The sequence below is a fragment of the Strix uralensis genome, chromosome 6 (assembly GCF_047716275.1).
Source record: "Strix uralensis isolate ZFMK-TIS-50842 chromosome 6, bStrUra1, whole genome shotgun sequence".
Taxonomy (NCBI): domain Eukaryota; kingdom Metazoa; phylum Chordata; class Aves; order Strigiformes; family Strigidae; genus Strix; species Strix uralensis.
The window spans coordinates 537803-552533 of NC_133977.1; the positions used below are offsets into that span (position 1 = coordinate 537803).

The following is a 14731-nucleotide window of genomic DNA, read 5'->3' on the forward strand; positions in this document are numbered from 1 at the left end:
TGGTGCAAGAGCTCATCACTAACATACTCTGGCTCACAAAATAGTCAGATGACCATTATGGATAATTGTCCTTTCTGTTCTTAACGAAATTATTGCTTAAAGTCAAACAAAAATCTATCTACCTTCTGCTCCACTTCAACTTTGGAAGGAAAGGAAAATCAGTTTACAACAGATATTAACCAATCAGTCTCAAAGTTGATGTGAATCATCACAAGACAGTTTCCAGTGGGAGGGGAGACAGACAGATGGGGAATGACAGAACAGAACAAAGCAAGAGAAAGGAAGGTTAGTTAACACCAAAGCATGGAGAACGCTGGGTAAGAAGGCACATTTACTGCAACATTAGTCACTGGGTTTTTAAATGGCTTAAATTCCCAGTTACAAGTTTGCACAAAATGTTTCTGCAATTACATGAGTGACTGGGAAGTCTACAGGACCCTGCCAAAACTCTTACCTCTCTCTCTTTTGTCTGAAGTGCTTCCTGCTCTGCCTGTAACTGCTCCTTCAGCACTGGGGCAGAACTGCTGTCTGCTGGGACTCTGTGCCTCGCTTCATCCAGTTTAGACTGCAGGGCAGAGATCTGAATCAGGTTATTGTACTGTTGCTGTTGCAATGCCTCTTTATCCTGCAAAATATTTTTTTTTAACATTAGAATTAATTGTTGTCAACATACATACCCACCTAACCAGAACAATCCTGCCAAAATACTTCTTGATCCCTGACAAACCCCAGTACATAATCCCCATGGCCTATAAAGAAATAGGAATTCAAAACAACTGGATGTTTTTAGCTCACTTAATTTTTTACCCCTTTATTTTTTTAACAACTTCTGAAAATTTAGCATTCAGTGATATATTATACTTTCTCAATTACACAGCATTCTATATTTAATAACCTAAACAGCTTGCTCTCGTAGCCTTTTTCAAATTTATTATGATACCACAGATTTGCCAAACTAAGTTTAAAGGTGGAGACAATTTAATTTAACAGATGGAGAGATCTGGGTAGATCAAAAACCTACTACAAATACATCATGTTAAGTCAGAATGTGGAGCATTAAGTTTTTGTCAGATCTGTGGTCCGTCAAGCTACCACAGTATTAGTTATTTATTTTAAAGACTTCTCCTTTGGTCCGCTTGCTCTCACAGTCCTTCTCAGGAGCTGGGTCAGTTCAAGGAGGAAAGCTTCACTTGGGAAGTTGTCCAAACAGCAGGCATACATATCTATACTTAATACAATAAAAGTAAGCTGGGCAAGAAACCTAAGGCAGTAACTGCCTGTTGTTCAACGCTTATTCCACCCATAGCTCAATACACATACCTCTAACAGAAGGGTTATTTTACACTAATCATAAGATTTGCCAAAAAATTATGTAAAATTTCTCTATAACCAAAAAGAACTAAGACCCAGAGTACATGGGTAGCATCTTCTGATCTTAAAAAGAATGACGCATCAATTAAAACATAAAAAATAAATTACAAAGTTAACACTGTATCGCAGCATCAAAGCAGCATGCCCAAGAATAGCTATTGAAAACATACTAAATAGGCCATCTGATTTCCACCACTAGCCCCCAAGGCAGTCCCTGATGGCTTTCTGGCCAGCTCTGGCGGCTGCCCAGGCACACACAGCACATATGAGGAAAGATAAAATCACAGGGGAAACAGGCAGTTAGGGTACAAAGTTGTGTCATTCACACCTAGTATCACTGGCAGGAGAAAACCCAAATGTAATAATTATGAAAATATCACCTGCACTTTTTTGGGTAGGAAAGTACCCATCACAAAAATTTTTGTTTGTCCTGAAGGGAAAAATGAAAACTCTTCTTGCCCTCAACTGAAACCTATGATATTAACCAGCCCCATCGGCATCCTGCTGCTGTACATGAAAGGACACACGTAACAACAAAACCCAAGCAACAACAGAGCCTTTTTTTGTTGTGTATCAACTAAAAATGTTACCCATACCATCATGATCACTGAAAAAACATCTAGTAACAATGTGCAAATTCAGATTCCTGCAGAATTAGGCTGCCTTAGCTCCGCTGTTCCTGCATTTACTGGAGAGCAGAGCTGCAAGTGTCCTGTAGGTCACAGTGTCAGTATGGCTCTGCACACAAGACTGAAGTTTCTCCTAGCTTTCTCCAGTTGCTATGCTCTGAGGTTGCTACAGTGACCCAACAAAAACAAGTGGCCACCCGGGGAAAAATCAGAGCTTTATGCAATGCACCTTCACTGTAAAACCTTCTCCTGGCCACCCACACAGACGTAGTCTAACACAGTATTGTCTTTCACCAATACCAAAATCCATAGGACAGCAGACTCCTGAGATGAGCCCCACTTTCAAGATCTCCAGCAAAAGGCTGAACAATCATCTCAGCACAACCCTAACCAGAAGTGTCAACATTACAGCACAACCACCTGAACAACCGAAAGGAACCGGACCAGGAAAATACTAACACCTTCTCCATGCACACGACAGCAGGATGTCGTGGATCTGCTAGCTGAGAGTTTAGCCAGTATTCTTCACTAAAACATACAGTTCCATATTCAAAATTATTCTTTCCAGATCTATTTCTTATTAGTTCTAGTCTCCATTATCTGCAATACCTACATTTTTCATGTTGGAATTTGGGGGACAATAAAAATCTCTAATTGCCATTCCCGTCAAGTGTATTTTTACAGAAAAAAATCCATGACTTGCAATCATTCTTAGAGCTCCTTCGGCACTTATTTACTGCACAAAATTGCTTTAAGACACACTGTTACAATGCCTACAGTTGGCAAATTGAATAGTATGATCTTGCTTAAAGCTGATGAATTAGTTTCTTGGAAAAAAGAAAAAAACAAACATAAAAAGGAGTCTGAATTTGGCTTATTCAGGATTTTTAAGACAGACCATTTAACTGGGACATTAAGACAGCTAAAAGAACACTTTGCATTCCCATGGATAAAGAAGCTTGTTTAACTAAGCAAAGCTTGTTTAGCTAAGATTTCAGAGACAAGAGCAACTTGCCAACAGCAGTCTCAGAGTCTCCATCCACTCCAGGACAAGCCAGACAGAAAGCTAATGTGCACAGCTTTTGTATGTTTGGATAAAATCACAGAATAGCTTAAGGTGGGAAGGGTCTCTAGAGCTCTTTGGTCCAACCTGTGACTCAAAGCAGAACCAGCTTGACCAGCTCAGGGCCTTGGCCAGCTGAATTCTGAACATCTCCAAGTCACAGAGACACCACTGTCACTCCAAGCCCTTTTTTCAACATTTGGCTGTCCCCAGTACGACCATTTCCCCCTACCATTTAATTGGAATTCCCCTTGTTGCAGTTTATCCTTGTATCTTCTCATCCCTTCACTGTGCACCTCCCAGTCTGACCCCATTTTCTCATTCTCCTTCTCTCTTCTCAATCTCCTCATATTACGTGGTTGCAGGCAGCAACAAGATCTCTGCAAAGCTAAACACACCCTTTTCTCTCAGCCTGCCCTGAAAAATCATTTGCTCCAGCCCCCTGACCATCCTGATGGTCCTTTGCTAGACTTGCTCCAGTACGCCAGTGTTTTTCTTGTACATGGGAATCTAAAACCAAGCAGTTCTCTCCAGATGCAATCTCACAAGTGCCACATCGTTGGGAATAACAGTACCTGATTAAACTATGATTGGCTAGTCTACATCACGTTAGCTGAAGCTAAAACAAAAACATATCTAGTTCAATATTTTTAAAATGAAAAATAGTAGAAGTAAATATTTACAGAATTAGCAATTAAACTAATGGATTTAATTTAGATCATGCCAATCTCAAACCTTCAAACTTGACAGACACACCAACAATACAAGGAAAATTGCTGGGAAGAAACTGAAACATTTAGTTTAAGGTAGGAAAGGTTACTCAGATGTTTGGTAAAAGACAAATACTTTTGCCAAACGGAATGTAATTTTTAACTCTAAATCTGCAGTAGTAACAAAGGACTAAAAATTTAAAAGTATGGCAAACAGATCTGGCTCCAAAGACACATAGCAAGAAGAGCTGTCAATTAAGATAATATGATTTTGAACATAGTTACTTATTGAAGAGCCATGATGTTTAGTATTCAGTAACAGTATCTTCTCAGGAAGTTTCAGAGAAGCAAAAGGGCAGCTCTGATCGATGCAAACATGACAACTGTCAAAAAGCAGTGTCTGTAGTAAGTAGGCTTAGAGTTCGTAAAACCAGAGTTTGTTTAAAACTGTGGCTGTCATACCTACCATTAACACAGCCGTTAAACTCACCACTAGGTGCCAGGGCTAGGTCTCAAACAACACTAACACCCTCATTGATATCCCCCATGACGACACTGTCTGCATAATGCCACACCCATTTAAAGAAGTACTTTAAAATTACTTGTTTTAATTCGGTTTCCACTTTCTTCATTTTTTGCAGTTGTTGCTCCAAGCAGCGTACAGTCTTTGAGACTTCGGTACCGCTGTGTTCCAGCTCTCGGATCTGTGCCACCAGCTTTTCTATCTCTTTATCACGAGCTGTAATCTCTTGCTGGTTTTGCTCCTTTTCTAATAACAGCTTATTGTAATCATCCATCTTCTCTTTTATTTCTGCTTGCAAAGATTCTACCTATACAGAAATCACATTATACAGACATTCAGACAATATAACAAACTTCCAACTGGAAGCAAGAGTAATTTCATGGCAAAGCAAGTGGAGTTTTACTATGAACTAAACTAGTGCTAAAATCCCAGATGAAAGTAAAACCAGATGTGGACAGAAAGGATGAAGAAGTAACTTTCTGAAATCTTGTTTTCCAAATGCAGCAGCTCTTAAGTACACATTTGATTAGTCTCTCTCAATATTTGCAGTATTCTCACAAAGTACTGGATGAAGGCATACTCTCAAGGCTCAGTGGTCATCAAAATAAATCTTGTGGTGTGTGGGTTTTGGGGTTTTTTTTGTTCTTGTTTAAGATTAAAAATCACCCAGATTACATTACTTATTACTAACAGCATTAGATGTATTTCTGTAACATCAGAACCTTCCTCCATTACTTCAAGGAATTCCAGTTTAAAGTAAGATACCAAGAATTGAAGGGTAAATATGCAACATAACATAATGGCTGCAAAACAGAGATTCAGAGCAGTCAACATAGACCAGGTACTCTTTTCCAAAAACCATGCTTAAATATGAAGAAGGTAACAATTTTGCATTTGAGCTCACTGAGATCCAATCGTGAACAGAGCTGCAGGAAAATGGTCACTCATTCATCCCAGTAATTAATGTGAAGGCAAGGCTAGGAGCTTTGGTGGGTAACACAGGCAGGACAGACCCAAGTGTGACAGACAGATTACACCAGAAGTGATAAAGTCATTAAGCACATTGAAAGCAAGCTCAGATAGGAAAGGAATGGGAAACCTAAATGAGATATAATTTGGTCAGTACAAATGAGCAAGGAAGACAAGATTTTTAAAAAATAAATGCTTTGTTCATCAATGTGTCTGAATTTATGCAAATTCCACTTCAATATTATAAAATAAAAATTTTGTGTGTTAATATAGAAGCTTACATCCTCACAGCATTGTACAGATATTACTAAAGCAGAAAAACACCCACTAGCAAAATACAGAATAATTTAGTCAAATTACTACGCACAGAGAGCATTACAGACTGGTTAAGAATACCAGAAGTGAATAACATTACATTTTCAACTGCTTGCAGGCACATATACATTTCCTTCATTATATATATATATATATATCTAGATGTAGATCTTATTCCCTTCTTATCTCATCAGCAACTAATCAACTGTTAAGCATAACACAGGCCTTAGAGTAAAGCTTTTTGTTATAGTAAAATCTTTTAGAGGTCTAATACTTTCTATTGCTATAAAACTTTGGCATCAGAATCCCAAAAACTATGACACTTAACACATGAGAAGTGTGGTTTTTAACACCACATTGCTAGAAAGCTAGTGGTGCAGTCCTGTAGCTAAGAAAACACTTCCACAACCTTCACTCTCATGGCATTCTCTCAGATGGTAGCTCCCAGCACACTTTTCAGAAAATAATCCCACTCGCATAGACCTTGAGCCTGTCAGAGAGAACTACTATAAACTTGTTATAACTCCTACACGCACAAATTAGAAGTTCAAATGAACTGATTTGTTTTGGAGTGACTTAAGTAATTACCAACATTACAACTGCATTAAACAACTGTACAAGAACTGTCTAAATCCTGACATTTTATTTTGGCACAGATTGTGTGCCTAGATCACCCTACCCACAAATTTCACTTGCTTAGTTACCATCCTTGTGTGCCTTTCTCCAAGAAAGTTTTAATCCCTTCTGATAGAGGTTGCAAAGTTATGGTAGCTAGTCTTCATTTTTACAGATATTCCTCTTTACTGAGCCACAAGCACACTAGTAACTGTCATCCACGTAGTATCTTAGACAGAAAACAAGCTGTGATCTTAAGAGTTTGACATATTTTGAATAACCTGACATCACAGGATGGTTTGGTTTGGAAGGAACCTTAAAGATCACCCAGTTCCAATCCCCTGCCATGGGCAGGGACACCTTCCACTAGCCCAGGTTGCCCAAAGCGCCGTCCAACCTGACCTTGAACCCTTCCAGGGAGGGGGCAGCCACAGCTTCTCTGGGCAACCTGTGCCAGGGCCTCACCACCCTCACAGGGAAGAACTATTTCCTTACATCTAATCTAAGTCTATCCTCTTTCAGTTTAAATCCCTTAGCCCTCATCCTATCCCTACACCTCCAATAAAAAGTCCCTCCCCATCTTCCCTGTAGCCCCTTTCACTACTGGAAGGCCGCTATAAAGTCTCTCTGGAGCCTTCTCTTCTCCAGGCTGAACCCCCCCAACTCTCTCAGCCTGTCCTCACAGGGAGGTGCTTCAGCCCCCTGAGCATCTTCATGGCCTCCTCTGGATCCACTTGAGCAAATCCTTGTCCTTCTGATGTTGGTGCCCCCAGAGCTGGACACAGCACTGCAGGGGGGGGGGGGGGTCTCATGAGAATGGAGTAGAGGGGAAGAATCCCCTCCCTCGATCTGCTGGCCACACTGCTCTGGATGCAGCCCAGGACACGGTTGGCTTTCTGGGCTGTGAGCACATGTTGCTGGCTCACAGCCAGTTTTCCATCCACTTATACCCCAAGTCCTCCTTGGGGCTGCTCTCAATCCACTCCTCACCCAGCCTGTATTTGTGCTTGGGATTGCCCCGACCCATGTGCAGGACCTTGCACTTGGCCTTGAACTCCATGAGGTTTGCCCAGTCCCACCTCCCCAGCCTGTCCAGGTCCCTCTGGATGGCACATCCCTTCCCTCCAGCGTGTCGGCCGCACCACACAGCTTGGGTTCATCGGCAAACGTACTGAGGGTGCACTCGATGTTGATGTCCATATCATCAACAAAGATGTTAAACAGCGCCGGTCCCAACACCAACCCCTGAGGAACAGCACTCACTTGTCACTGCTCTTCACTTGGACATTGAGACATTGACCACAAGTCTGAGTGTGACCATCCAGCCAATTCCTTATCCACTGGGTGGTCCACCCGTCAAATCCAAGTCTCTCCAATTTAGAGAGAAGGATGTCATGCAGGACAGTGTCAGAAGCTTGTCATATACCCTCTATGATTTTGTATGCCCAAGACTGCCACAGAGGTATACCTTCTGGGTGCAACAGATCTTCAATAAATCATGTGGCCTTCAAAGCAAAAATCTTTGCCATTTTTTTTTCTGATCTTTGCCATGGCGTAAGGAACATGTAGGCTATGTGCGTGATGTACTCAGAAAATCTTATTGCCAGATAATGGCATTCATGCAAATGAGAAGCTGAGACTGATGCAGAATGATATGTCATCACTCGACTTCTTAAGAAGCCTAATGAAGGGCTATTAGAGGTTACAGAAGGCAAGTGATGATCAGGTGCCCTTCAACATGGAAAATTCAGTTGTTCCTACAAGATTTGCTTCTCCAACACAGAGGTACCTAATTACATAAACTGTAGATAAGCAAATAGAAGGAAATGAAATTAAGTAGCATACACATTGAAGTTTTGTTAAGAACAGGGCCACAAACAAAAGCTGAAGGCTAACGCACAGTATCATCAGAATTCTATTATCTTTGTTTTCATATTCCAAACCTCAACTTCTCCTTTCATGCCAAAAAGCTCTTTTACAGTAACTGCCTGTAATACATCTGAGCAATAAGCCAGGAGAATGAAGCACTTATGTACAGGCAATTAAATTGAAAGCAGTTCACTCCCTGCAAGAAATCAGCCACTGTAAAACATGTATCCTTATCTTGAAGTCAAGCTGAAGCAGCCTTGACGTATCAAGAACAGGAAAAAAGCCAAAGCAGATCTAATTAATAGAAGGGATTGAAAGGAAAAGGAAAGAAAAGTTAAAGAGATGTTCATGCTGTTTTCCATACCTGTAGAATCAATTCATAGTTCTGTATAATGTTCATTTATGTGAAAAAAAAAAAAAACAACAAAAAGCAAACGTTAATCTCCAAAACCAAGAATCAAACAAATGAACATGTGAAAAAAAGGACTGATTTATACACTTAAATAGGACAAGGCATGCAGACAAAGAACATCTCTTATTACAACTGTTACAGCTGGAAAAACTAAACACATTTAGAACCCAGAAGTCACCCTTCAGGTGTGCTCTGTAGAACAGAGTGTCTGTATTGCTGTCCTCAGTTAATTTAAACCAGACTCGTAGGCTGTGAAACTTTATTGTAATGCACAGACAACATTTCCTTCTGTCTCCCTGAGAAATAATATAAGTACACTCTCACTGCCTAATGAAGTCCAGTCAGCTGGGGGAAAATTTGCTTGCTGGGTGACAACAGAGAAAAAAAAGTCTCTCAAGACCCAGTCCCCCAAAACAATACAGGTTTTGGTATTTAATTGTACTAAACAAATGCCTTTGCCCACTAAGTGTGATTTTACTCACCCTATACTCTCTGGGCTCTTCCGAAGTTTGTGACTTTGCTGAAAGTTTTAATTGTTCTTCCAGTTTCTGAATTTCCTGCTGAAAATCATCACGTTCATGTTCTCTTTCTATAGCCTGTTCCTGTAAAGCCAGTCAGAGATAATGAAAAATCTTTTTTAAGAAACTTTGCATTTCATTAAAATATTGAGTACAAGAAAAATTTGGGGGTTGTTTTTGTGGTGAAGAAACTGAGCTGACGTAAAAATAATTAACACCTTTTAGTATTCCTGAAACAGCTAAAATTACAGGGAAAGAGAAGAATCTTTTTGACTCCAATGTACATACAAGCTACAATTAGCCATTAATAAAAAAGGAAAAAGTTATCCTGTAATCCTACACAAAGGGAATTTAAAAACTACCTTTTTTTTCTTTTGCAAGACTAGAACACCAAGGTCTTAATTTCAACCAAAACAGAAAGGATCCTATTTTAGAAACCAAGTCTCAGTCACAAATTAGAAGTAGTATTTATCAACCTCCAAAACCATGGAAATGTGGTACCAAGGCTGCTTACATCCATGAATTGCCGCTGGTTTTTAAGTTGTTTTTCAAGAACTTGAATTTGCTGTTTTAATTCAGCAACCTCCAATAACTGTGTAGCCAGGTCTTGATTACTATGCAGCTGTTCTTCCAGTTCCACCTCCAAAACTCTCATTTGAGAGCGTAAGTTGGAATGGTCCTTTTCTGCCTGACATTGAAGCTCTAATTTCTCCTTTGCTAAAAATTCTACTTCCTTGAGTAGACCTGAATAAGAACACAAAAATAACAACAAAGTTGTCAGTGCAGGGTACAAAAGTCAAATTGAGTTTAAGATGATTAAATTCAGGTACTTTGGACAGCATCAAAACCAAAGAAAAGATCTCCTGAGACGGTCTGTAAGACACAAAGCAAAGTCTGATATTTGACTGCTCCTTGTGTCTCCGAAAGCCATCTCTGATAAGATGTAGTAAAGGAGGACATAAGCATCTCTTCTCAATCCCAAAGTGAATCCTGGTTGGAGATATTCTGGGCACATAGAAATCTTTCACCTTCACCCTTGGAGACCTCACAATTCCGGAGAGCCCTATCTCACCTGAGCAGGAGTCCTTCAGATTCCCTCCCTAGGTCCTTGCCCTTTCAACCTCAGTTCCACACTCTTCCTGCCCCAGAGGCTCATTCCAAACCACACCAGATTCTCGATCCTCCAAATTCACTCCATTCCAGATGTGCTCCATCTCTAAATTTAAGCCCCACAGCCCACTGTCAGTCACCTAGTCTCTCATACCCATCCTTCCAACTGCTCCATCCTTCACTGTTCTATCCCAAGTCCTTGCCACCCCTTCCATCCCAACTTTCCATGCTACTTTGAATCTCTTCCTAATCAAGCCATCCAATACAGACTTCTCAATTCCTCCAAACTGTCATGCTGAGATCCTCCTTAGACCTCCAACATCCAACCTCAGGTCAGCCTCTCAATTACTCCTCTGCCTCGTGCCATGCTGCACACTGCTGCCAATGTCCACGCTGCCAAGTTAGCACCCAGTTCATCTTTTCAGTGGCTACCAGTACCCAGCCCTACTTTGAAGCTAGCTGCTATGAGAAAGCAAAGTTAATCTTCTCTGAACCTGAGAGGGGATTAAAACCCAGAGAAGAAAAAAAAAAAAAAAAAAAAAAAAAAAAATCACACTTACAGAAGATCAGTCCGGTTCTGGAGCTACAAACACACACCTGGGAAAAAGATGGCACATACTTGCCCTACACAGGGCCCTACTGCAGGAGACATACCACAAATATGAAAGCATACATAGCTCACGATTAAGTTATCAAGAGCTAATTTATACCTACAAACTGCAATTTCAGTCAGTTGGATGTACTGAATACACTGTTCAGGAGACAAACTGAGACTCTACTGTGAATGCACTTGGAGCAAAACTATTTTAATGAGAATACAGCAAAGTCACCTGAACATGAAAATAGAAGTCCAGCTATTCAGTGTTTAAAGCAAGGTCCTGTAAGAGCTCATTTTACTTTTGAAATGTTCCATTATTCATCTTATATGTTTTCAATCATAGAGGAAAAGGTAAGTGTACGACTCCAACAAGGACCTTAACTGGTCATCCAGCCCAGTTCCCAGGATGGGACCATTCCCTTTTCCAACTCAATCCACATGATTTCCGACTTAACAGAAGGTTCTGTTTTAAGCTTCTGTTACAAACCTTTGAAAATGGAAGCGATACCACACCCTCCTTACAACATCTTTTCTAGTGCTTCACTATCCACAGGCAATTAATTAAATTTCTAGACACTTTCACATAAGCCAAGAAACATGAACATTTCTATGTTCATGCTTAAGAGGATAAGCATCACAAGCTTAGAATGATGCAATCATATTTGCATTAACCATCAGGGAAAATGTCACCGCAGTAAGGGTAATGGAACAGAGTGTGCAGGGACTATGAAGTCTCTGTCTCTGGAAATTAAAGAGGCTGGATAAAAAAGTAAAATAGATTCTGTTTGGGGACAAAAATATGGATTAAATGAGCTCTCAAGGTCCGCAGCAACCCTGTGATTTCATGACTTAGTCACCCTGGTCCTTTACTATAACAACTCTACTTTCTCTGCATTAATATTAAAATATGCAAGATAAAACTAAGACGTTAATTGAGCAAAAGAAAACTTAGCAGATATGGAACTGTACCAGATTCTTTGTCAGATTTGCTAAGCACCCATGGTAGCTGGTGAAACCAACTGAAATGGACACAAAATTGCTTATGGATCCCTTGAACTCTGAGGGGCACAGCATACACGTACATTGCCAATGTGAGGGCATGACTGACACACCAGCTGAAGGAAAAAAGCATTTCAGGTTGCAGTCACTGTAGACAATGCATTAAGAGCCCTGCCCTCCCTTACAGACAGGTACACTGGCACGGGGCTTCTCCTGCCATTTCAGGTTTGCTATTGCCTGATAAATACAAATCACAGGATTAATAAAGGACTTTGATGAAGTGATGGAGATATACACAGAAACTATGTATCTCAAAAAGCTCCAGTCCTGGTAAGTACTTTCTGCCTTTAAGTGATAATCCACAACTACATTCCAACTACATTTCACTAATTTTGCAGACTCACAATTGCCAGGAGTGGTATCTCAGATGCCTACATAAGAACCACAACTCTGCAACAGCTGTGCCATGCTCCCTACTTTTTCCAGCACAGTGCTAAATAATCCCACGAACTAAGCTTCAAGTTGCCTAATGTTCATTTGTTCTTCGAATTGTGGATGTAACTCAGGCTCTGGCAGAGTACGTCACAGAATCGCAGAATGGTTTGGGTTGGAAGGGACCTTAAAGATCACCTAGTTCCACCCCCCCACCACAGGCAGGGACACCTTCCACTAGCCCAGGTTGCCCAAAGCCCCGTCCAACCTGGCCTTGAACCCTTCCAGGGAGGGGGCAGCCACAGCTTCTCTGGGCAACCTGTGCCAGGGTCTCACCACCCTCACAGGGAAGAATTTCTTCCTTAGATCTGTTCTAAATCTACCCTCTCTTAGTTTAAAACCGGTACCCTTTGTCCTATCACTACACCCCTGATCAAGAGTCCCTCCCCACCTTTCCTGTAGCCCCTTTCAGTACTGGAAGGCCACTATAGGGTCTCCCCAGAGCCTTCTCTTCTCTGGGCTGAACACCCCCAACTCTCTCAGCCTGCAGGCTGAGAATACATGAATATGCAGGTAATTGAAGAGTCTCCCCCACAGCAATTTCTCTCACAACCCATTTGGAGCTGTAATAGCCTCCCACCATCATGAGATGCAACAGAGCAAGTTAGCCAAGGCTGAAACACAGAGTCCAGAAAAAAGCCGATGACAGTCTGAATTCCATTCAGAGACTGCATACCAAGCCATAACTGCTCAACACAGAGAGAGTATCTTTGACCACGTGCTCTGTTTTGCCAGGCAGGACATGGGAATAAAATAGCACTCTACTGTATTTGCTTACACATGGTGCACAGAGGAGGGCAACATGCAGTGTGCACAGATATATGTGCACTCACAGGAAGGGCACATACACAGGCTGCCCCCCTGAGAAAAGAACTGATGCTTTTGTGAAAACAAGCGCAGGAATTTTTTCTTCTATATCCTAAGAAACACGGTCACTAATGAGTTGATGATTTCTTTTTAGCTTCAAAATGAACACTATTGCTTTCTGAAGAACAAAATACTGATTAGATAAAACTGAAATAAACAGTCACGATCACCTCCTAGGACAGAAATGCAAGTTAATGGAAAAAAGTAATTAAGCTAACAGATTTTACGTGGAATTGAAAATGTTTCAAGACAAAGCAGGTATCAAATTTTGGCAATCTCAGTAAGTGTAATCTGTTTGAGCTATTTTTTAGTCGTTTTTTTTAAAGCACATGTTCCCTAAGTGTATTATAATTTCAAGCAACATGAATAGATCATCAGATCACAGACTCGTTTCTTCGTAGGGACAAACCTGCTATTTTATTAATGCGAGTTCAAGTCATGCAATCCCACTTTGGTAATGCCCCAGCACACTCCTCCCCGCTCCCAAGATCATCATTAGCAAAGGCCAAGCTCCATTCTAAGTGCATTTTATTAGTGAGGCTATTTACTCACATTAGTACTCCACATCAAAAAAGGGAGGAGGCATCAGCTTTTCAAGGAATAAGCCATGTCAATCAAACCCAAACAATAGGATTTTTATCTTATTTTCCACATACTACAAACAATTCCAAACCAGAGGAAGAGTACTACAGATGGCTGCAGTGGGAGAAAGAGGATGAATTTTAGGGCTCAACAATTGCAGCAGATGCAACTGTTCAAGTTCTAATGAGCTGCTGGCAAGAGCTGGACTGCAGCTACCGGGAGGATGTCAATCCCCAGACACACTCTACCCAGCTAGGTTAGATGTTCCCTCTCATTGAGCGAGCAGCAGCAAATTTCAGGACATTGAGGTGGTTACCAAAAATATGTTAAATAAAAATAGTGTTTGAGGAAAGTCTGAATGGACATAAGGAATAAAGATATAGTAATGGGCAAGACAGCCCAGGGCAGCTTTTTAACCCCAACTGGAATTTCCCTAGATAATTTGTTTTTATTCACCTGAGGAGCTTTGTTTACCCAGCTCAAACTCTTGGGCAGTAAAGAAAAAGTCTAGCAACAAGAGACAGTGACTATGCAAGAAAATGCATCTACGAATATATATGTGTGTATAAATAAAATTAATCTAAAAACATGATAATTACATTTTGAGTAGACAACAAAACATAATCATGGCAGCTATGAATTTATCAGAGCTTAATGTTTGCTACTCAGAAGTTAAATATGCAAACTTTAGTTTGGGAGGAAAAAAGATGTGTCTTTCAATCTGAACATTTTACTTCAGCATTTGACTTCTAAAGTCAGTGTAAAACTCTATGGATCCTCCTTGCTTGTTTTCAGTTTCATCTTTCCTCCCATAACTAGCCTTCCTTTCCACTCTGTTCTCCCCTTCTTTTTTCTGATCTACCTATCCAATTCAGTACATTTCTCTAGTCTCCCTTAGACTTTCTTCAGTTCTTCCTGTGATTTTTTTAGCTCTCCGTTTTGCATCATCTCAAATATTTTTCCTTTTTCCCTCCCTTTAAATTAATTTAATCATTTTAACAGCCCACGGTGTATCATTAGAAGCTCACTGCAAGCTTACAACCCACTCACATCCCCTCAAAAGAAAAATTATGCTTGCAAACAAAGATA

General features: G+C 40.6%; 1 protein-coding gene across 10 annotated transcripts in view; it reads right to left on the reverse strand.

Annotated features, from left to right (window-relative positions):
• PCNT (pericentrin) overlaps positions 1–14731 on the reverse strand; it is a 104684-nt gene that overhangs the window by 38209 nt on the left and 51744 nt on the right. For 8 of the 10 annotated variants that reach the window (XM_074872382.1, XM_074872379.1, XM_074872376.1 and 5 more), the window contains 5 exons: positions 9509–9738; positions 8959–9078; positions 8429–8449; positions 4376–4603; positions 455–625 (listed from right to left, as the gene is read on the reverse strand). In XM_074872382.1, the coding sequence (XP_074728483.1) occupies positions 455–625; positions 4376–4603; positions 8429–8449; positions 8959–9078; positions 9509–9738 (770 nt within the window). The remainder of the gene's footprint in view (positions 1–454; positions 626–4375; positions 4604–8428; positions 8450–8958; positions 9079–9508; positions 9739–14731) is intronic. The other 2 variants (XM_074872380.1, XM_074872375.1) reach the window with 1 other exon arrangement.